The 7,500-nt window shown below is 44.1% G+C and overlaps 1 protein-coding gene across 1 annotated transcript in view; it reads left to right on the top strand.

Moving 5' to 3' along the window:
* Positions 1-7,500, top strand: part of LOC113820185 (fibrocystin-L) — a 55,278-nt gene that overhangs the window by 39,613 nt on the left and 8,165 nt on the right. Inside the window, exons 49-71 of the mRNA XM_027372464.2 lie at positions 1-27; positions 136-282; positions 534-758; positions 897-994; positions 1,140-1,246; positions 1,543-1,633; positions 2,142-2,323; positions 2,555-2,673; positions 2,809-2,959; positions 3,063-3,196; positions 3,341-3,452; positions 3,705-3,875; positions 4,037-4,264; positions 4,407-4,574; positions 4,714-4,811; positions 4,918-5,037; positions 5,238-5,487; positions 5,631-5,850; positions 5,999-6,096; positions 6,366-6,515; positions 6,655-6,804; positions 6,945-7,093; positions 7,232-7,426. The exon at positions 1-27 is cut by the window's left edge and continues 209 nt beyond it. Coding sequence (XP_027228265.2) covers positions 1-27; positions 136-282; positions 534-758; positions 897-994; positions 1,140-1,246; positions 1,543-1,633; positions 2,142-2,323; positions 2,555-2,673; positions 2,809-2,959; positions 3,063-3,196; positions 3,341-3,452; positions 3,705-3,875; positions 4,037-4,264; positions 4,407-4,574; positions 4,714-4,811; positions 4,918-5,037; positions 5,238-5,487; positions 5,631-5,850; positions 5,999-6,096; positions 6,366-6,515; positions 6,655-6,804; positions 6,945-7,093; positions 7,232-7,426 — 3,390 coding nt within the window. The remainder of the gene's footprint in view (positions 28-135; positions 283-533; positions 759-896; positions 995-1,139; positions 1,247-1,542; positions 1,634-2,141; positions 2,324-2,554; positions 2,674-2,808; positions 2,960-3,062; positions 3,197-3,340; positions 3,453-3,704; positions 3,876-4,036; positions 4,265-4,406; positions 4,575-4,713; positions 4,812-4,917; positions 5,038-5,237; positions 5,488-5,630; positions 5,851-5,998; positions 6,097-6,365; positions 6,516-6,654; positions 6,805-6,944; positions 7,094-7,231; positions 7,427-7,500) is intronic.

Raw genomic sequence — 7,500 nt, 5'->3', positions numbered from 1 at the left:
CTTACCTTCGTCAACTCACCTAACAAGGTATTCAACGCGACCTGTTCTCGCTTTTGAAGTTGCGTGGTTGTTTGAATATTAGGGAATATATTAGTACATTGATATGTCTCTAAATCTCACAAAAATGCCTTGCAGCTGAAGTTCCTGTGGGAACACGAAACAGTGTGGATCGACGCAGATGGATCGCTGTCTGGGGTTCCTGAAAACAAAGTCGTACCGGACTCGGGTATCCTGCCACCTGCATGCACGAAGAGCGTCGCAGCTTTCTCTCTGAATCCAGAGGTAAATTCCTCGGACTTGCTCTCGATCTCTTTCGCCTCCCTCTCTCTCTCCCTCCCTCCCTCCCTCTCTCCCTCCCTCCCACTCTCTCTCTCTCTCTCTCTCTCTCTCTCTCTCTCTCTCTCTCTCTCTCTCTCTCTCTCTCTCTCTCTCTCTCTCTCTCTCTCTCTCTAAACTAGAACACTATATGGAGAATCTTTACAACACATTATACTAAAAGAAGCATCCTAAGATATTCGCCCGTATCTCCAAAGGCCCCCGGCGCGGTCTGCCCCTCGTCTGTGGAGTTCGTCAGACTCACCGTGAAGGGAACCAACGTGAAGCCGCAGTCCTTCCGAGGCGGCGACCTGGTCCTCTCGGACAGTTATGGCAACACCACCATCCCGTACCGCGTTAAGAGGTTGGACGGCGGCGAGGGATGGATGGCTATATTGCCCACGGCAGAAACCTACGACTGGATGTTCGAAGATGGAGAACCTGTAAGTCTTTCTCGACTTTGGGGTTTATCTTATATTGTTTTGATATCCTTTCATGAGCGTGTCCTGATCTCTAACAAATAAGAAAGAAAACTGTGAAATACTAAGCGGGTTGGTTGATCCTTTTACTTCACCCTGCAGCAAACAGATATCGAATACGAAGCTCAGACTAAACATATGCAGAGTGGACAGTATTATTACGTGCAGCACCGATTCATGCAAACGCCAGATTCCTTCAGGTAATGGATGTACTGTGTTTCTCTGCGAACTGTTATACAAGTAGATCTTTAAACTGAATACTGAAATGTATCGCGGGATGAAACTAATCTCTTTTTTCGCGGAATGAAACTAATCTCGTTTTCCTGTTTTTTCGTTTTTCTGCAGCACGACAGGTGTTGAGAGAAACAGCTCCGACTCCCTTCCAGACCCGGTTACAGGCTTCCACGGGGAATACTACTGGGACGACTCCGCGAAGACGATGACTTACTTGGGTATGCTGTGAATGATTTTTCGAGGGGGGGGCGAAAGGGAAATTCGGACATCCTCTCTCTCTCTCTCTCTCTCTCTCTCTCTCTCTCTCTCTCTCTCTCTCTCTCTCTCTCTCTCTCTCTCTCTCTCTCTCTCTCTCTCTCTCTTTCACACACAAACTCATAACTTATACTTACACACACATACACACCCACAATACATACATGTGCGCGCACACACTCTCATTTCTAATCGATATTTCAAATAGATATACTTTAAATACTCTAATCTGTGTACACTAATACTTCTTCTTTTGCAGTTTCGGATCAAGTAGAATCCAGGAAGAAACGAACAGTCTTTGACGAGCGAAGGACAGGTTCAACACGAAACATTAACTTTGAGACATACAGGTGAGTTTTTTTTTGTATTACGCTGCGACACCTGTCAGTCTTATCGCTTTGTGTGTGTGTGTGTGTGTATGTGTGTGTGTGTGTGTATATGTGTGTGTATGTGTGTGTGTGTGTGTGTGTGTGTGTGTGTGTGTGTGTGTGTGTGTGGGTGTGTGTGTGTGTGTGTGTGTGTGTGTGTGTGTGTGTGTGTGTGTGCGTGTGGGTGTGTGGATAACCAACGATCTGCATCTTGCTCTTGCTACCGTCTTTAAATTCATCACCAAATAAAAATAAAATCCTGTTTAGCATTTCGAGGGAGTCACCACAGTGAATTCCCTTTCATGGAATTTTCATATTTCCTTTTTCCCTTTGGATTTTCACATCGAGGGGCTGTCTACTTCCTTTCATTGTAATGTCAGTGTCCGATCATACGTGACAAAAAAAAAGCCTATCTATAAAATCATGCAAAGCACAAATTGCTCAACCAGCGCCCCATGAGGAACCCCAGACTGACCCAAAACTCCTGCAGGTGCGAATACGAGGGCTGTATTCCTCCCACGCCTCCGCCCGTGCCCACTGGCCGCCCTGATGTTACTTTCCTGTGGTCCGACGTCGAGACATGGAAGGAAGTTCCTGTAGGATCGGGAGGACATCCTACGGAGGAAGAATACGGTCTGCCAGTGGAAGGCGACGAGATCATCATTCCACCAGGTAAGAGAGAGAGAGAGAGAGAGAGAGAGAGAGAGAGAGAGAGAGAGAGAGAGAGAGAGAGAGAGAGAGAGAGAGAAAGGTTTATTACAGTATTTGTACTTGAAAACTTCGTAGCTGTCCACGGTTACCTGTTTTTTTTTTTTGTTTTTTTTTTTTTTTTTTTTTTTAGTCAGGGATATTGTCCTTTTACAGTACGGGTGTAGGTTTACAACTACCTTACCTCTTTTTCAGGTGTGTGGATTATCGTGGATACAGATACCCCAAGCCTCGGCCGCGTTTACGTCTATGGCGGTTTGGAGTTTGCAGACACAATGGATCATGTGTTCAACGCTACGATCATTTTCCTGCAGGTGAGTTTTCATTCAGGTGGTTCCCATTCGCCCCTCCGGGGATTTTCTAGGTGCTTGAAATTTACGAGGTGTAAACGCTATGAATACGTCACCATTAGCCGGTTATCGCAGCAACATGTCTAAAATCATCCTCAGGGTGGAAGTCTGGTGGCCGGATTTAGCGAAGACGCCCCCTTCACGCATAAGCTCAACATCGTCCTCAGGGGCACCACAGACCCGAACGATCCTGACAATGTTGACATGCCCATGCCCGACGGCACACCCGACGTTGGATGGAAGGCCATGGGTAAAACCACCATTGTTTTCATTTTGAATAGTAAAAATGGTAGCGGTTACGAAGACCTAAAGGAGAGGACATTTGGCTAACACTAACAGGAAACGTTTTGCAGGTGTATTTGGACAGTTGATCCTCAACGGGCAATGTCCTTCCACCACTTGGGTCAAACTCGGAGCCACCGCTGCCGCCGGGGAGACTGTTGTCACACTGGCTGAAGCCGCCGACTCGTCTTGGCTCAATAAGGAGGTGAATGAGTGCATTCTACTTTTCTTACAGCAGGTCTATGCTGTGTATGGGTGTAAACTATTAACCCACGTATGAAAGGGTGAGCACTACTCTGTAGAACACTGTTGAAAGAGCAGCCATGTTAAAAACATTCATTTTCTACAGGTAATGATCACTACCACCGGGAAGGAGCCTACCGAAACCGAGGTGCGGATGGTCACCGCCGTATCTGGTAACACTCTCACCCTCGATGCTCCGCTTATCTACGAACATTTAGGTAATGGAAGCCACAGGCACCCCTAGAATAAGCTCCGAGCTCTTGTGCAAATTTGGACAATCATTCCTATTTCCTGTATGCTTTGAGGTAGTCAAAGAGATCTTTATTCTATTTTTCATATATTACAAATAAACACATCTCATTAGATAAACAAACATAGCTTTCCAAAAAGCAACCAATACTGTAAAGAATTACATGGCTATTGCTAATACTGACAAGTTTTTATCGGTATGCTTTTCTTATTTCTCTCAGGCGAGACTCACACACTTTCTGACGGAACTCAGTATGTAATGGCCGGCGAGGTTGGGCTTCTAACTCACCAGATCGTCATCGAAGGCAGCGACTATGCAGGCCTGAATGCAGAAGGCTTTGGAGGTCGTGTCCTCGTTTCCACTCTGACTTCAGAAGGAGTTGATTATCAAGGTAAGAGAGGAAAAGAGAGAATGGGACAAAGCCAAGGGCAAATAGTATGTTGATTGATGAATTACATTTTACAGGCATTAAGAGGCATGCCAAGACCTTGTAAGTTTAACCATGCTCATGCTCTATTTAAACACTGTGGTTTTACATTTGTTTGTCAACAGGGAGTGCTCAGCTTTCCTGCGTAGAATTTAAGAACATGGGTCAGAAGGATTTCTCAGAATCCACCGATCCAAGGTTCTCCATAGCCTTCCATAGTCTGGGGACTGATGATGGTTCCAATTATCTGAAGAAATGTAGTTTTAACAAGAACTTCAACAGTGCTATTGGGTTCTTCAGTTCAAACAACTTCGTCGTTGAAAATAACGTCGTTTACTATACTGTTGGCTCTAGTGAGTATGGAATTTGGGCACATTTGAACATTATAAAGTGTTAGTCTTGTGTAACTTGACTGCTGTTAGAATGTTAGTCGTGTGTAACTTGACTGCTAAGTTTGGCAAATATCATTCTCATTTGCCACGTCTTCGTCCACAGGCATCGTCGATGAAGGTGAAACCAACAGCTTCCGGTACAACTTGGTATCCCTTTTGTTCTTCCCTGGTACCTACAACGGCGAAGCAGAAGATCAGTACCAGCCATGGGAAGGCGGATTCTACCTCAATAAAGCCACTGGAACTGTATTAGAGGGCAATGTTGTTGCTGGTAAGGATGGAATCAATATTCTGGTTTCAAAACGGACGATGGCGATACGGCATTGTCATTTACAATTCATATTGAAAAGCCTGTGTCACCGTTTCACTATTACATATTTTACGATTCCAACTTCTCTTCCATTCACAAGGATCTGAGCTTGCTGGCTACCGAACCTATGGAGAGCTTTGCGATGAGTCCACTAACTGGATCGACAATGAAGTCCATGGTGCAACATATGGTGTTATGGTGAGTAAGAAGTAATGTTAATGACGTTTAAATTTTTCCTTAATCATATTTGAATAACTACTGTGGTTATCTGAATTTTTATATCTATGTATCCATATATTTGCAGGTTTGGAAAAAGGGACAACCAGTACCAAATGATTGCAGAAGGATCAATAACTTCTATGCATGGAGAATCACCGATACAGCTTTCTACATGCAGAGTTATGCAAGCCTCCACCTAACAAATGTGAGTTTTTGAAATATGTTTGACAGTGGATTCCATCTATCTAGAAACCATTAAAATAAAACTTAAAGAGACCAAAAGTAACGCGAAAAGAAACAAAAAAACTAAATTTAATGTGAGTAACAAGCAGAAAAAAACACGGTAATCAACTGCACTGGATCGAATTTCACTCATTTTCGCCTCTTCTTCCTGGTCTATTACAGGTGGTTAGCGCTGACAGTCGGATTGGAACAAACCAGCTCGTTTACGCTCCTCCCGCATTGAGCCACATGGTATCAACGAAAACAGCTACCACAGACAACTCCTTGTTCATCGGAGCGTCGCCGTCTTATGACTGCACTTACCACAACTCAACATCCAATGCTCAGAACTTCTTCACTAATCTGTGGACGAAGGGCATCGATGGCGGAAATGCTGGAGTAATGCTGGCAGCCTTCGTCTCAGGGATCAACAGTAAGTCTGAAGTCTTTACTCAGTAATTCCCCACAGCTGTGATCATTTGAAACTTTTAATTCAGCTAAAATCATCACCATGTAAAAGATTATATAACCTAGCTGTCGACTCCTTGTATTAACAAAAAATCCTGTCCATCACAGTGGCTCCAAAGCATGCATTCCACGAGGCATCCGCTTACCCAGCCATCAACGGAGCCACATATATCAGTAACGTCAAGTTCGCTAACTACGCCACTCGCACTTGTGGAAAGGATGTTGCCATGATATCCAATAAAGATGCGGATGATGCTATCCACCCAGTCTTCGTTAGTGGCCTGACCTTCCTTGACACTTCCGAAAGTAACAAGCTCTTCCTTTTCGAGTAAGTCCAAGTCCTGTCAGTTTCCATGTATGCTTCAAAAAATAAACCTCATAATGGGAATGATTCGAAAATGATAATGCTGGTATTAGAAATTATATCTGGAAGGAAAAACGTGAGTAATGATGGCCTACACTGTCAATTCCAACAGACCCAACCTTGGAAGAGTGAACCCTTCAGACTGCGTGGACATGGATTGCGATGGCCACAAAAAGGTTATAATTACTGACATGGACGGCACTTTCCTTGGTAAGTACTCTTTTAAGCATAGAGGGCCTTTAGAATCTCACGCTGCCATTCAGCAAAGTAAAATTGTTTTCTAGCAGACATAACACAGTTCTGTGAAAAAATCTCCGTATTGGTACTTTCCTTAGATGTGTAGACCCCACAGCTAGACATTTTCCTCATCATTGCAGCCTTGTTTAAGACATCTTCCCAATCCAGAATTTAATATGCTGTTGGTTTTTTCAACGGGACAGTCACCTTGAATCTGACCTCATGTCCTTTTCTTTCTGAAGGTGCTGTGGATGCCACCGCCACCTCGCAGGCTGAGTTCGAGTGGGATGGAGATCCAAGTCGCGGAATCGGGGATTACAGGATTCCGATTTCTCTTCGGCAAAAATCCGATGGCAGTGCATTTACACCGGCAGAAAAGTTCCCAAAGAAAGGTGTGTAATTGTTTTAACCTAAAATTAATCCACAATAAACTAACATATGTGTTTATTCCTTCTTTATCCAAATTCATCACAAGCAGTTTATTATGTAAGTTCAGGTCCCAGAACCAATAGTCCTTCGACTCTTATACAGGAATTATTCGTGACGACTCTTGCACTCTCATGACGGAGTGGCGAGCGTGGAAGTGCACGAATTTTAGGCACCGCATGATGGTCATCGAGAGCATGGATTCGGACACAGAAATTCGTCGCTTGTCTCCAATTGGTCTCATTGCAAACCCGGGTAAGATAATCCTAGTGCCCAATTGTAATATCTGTCTCAGCTAATAATCAGCATAATATTCCTACACTGATCTGAATGCCTGTATGACATTGTTTTCAAGTTATTGTTACCAAACACTGAGGGCTTCCTTACACATCCAGGCGTGAACGGGTATGTGGACCTGTTGAATGGGCCAATGGATCGCGGATGGTGCTTCGGCTATACCTGTCAGGAGAGGATTTCCACTTTCTATGCTGTTGTGGCTACAGGACATGTTTACGAAATGGCTATGACTAGCACTCCACCTCAGGTAAGTTAAAGACAAGGATGACATCTCTTAATCACTAAGGGAAACGTGTGTAAATATTCTTAGGAAAGGTCAGACGATTATATGTGGTAAATGCCCTCGCCATTTTGGGAGACTAACCAGCAGGACACCTTGTCGCAGGTCATCCGATTCCACTTGCTCCACACGGATCCCAGTGAGGCCGTTCTTCTCCGCATGTACTTCCCGAAGACGCAAAGATACGACATATCTGTTGACGGCGTGTACATTCCTCCAACCAACATTGACAATTCTAAATATCCAGCAGAGTACCAGCTTCTTCCCGAAAACGATTTGTTCTTACCATCCATCACTGATGTAAGTCCAAGTCATTTCATTTCTTATAACCCTTACCTTGCTCATCTCTCTTGAGATGACTTAATTATTCATAT

This window comes from Penaeus vannamei, chromosome 2 (assembly GCF_042767895.1).
Source record: "Penaeus vannamei isolate JL-2024 chromosome 2, ASM4276789v1, whole genome shotgun sequence".
Classification (NCBI taxonomy): Eukaryota; Metazoa; Arthropoda; class Malacostraca; order Decapoda; family Penaeidae; genus Penaeus; species Penaeus vannamei.
The sequence above is the reverse complement of the archived record's forward strand: the minus strand, read 5'-3'. Positions and strand labels throughout refer to the sequence as shown.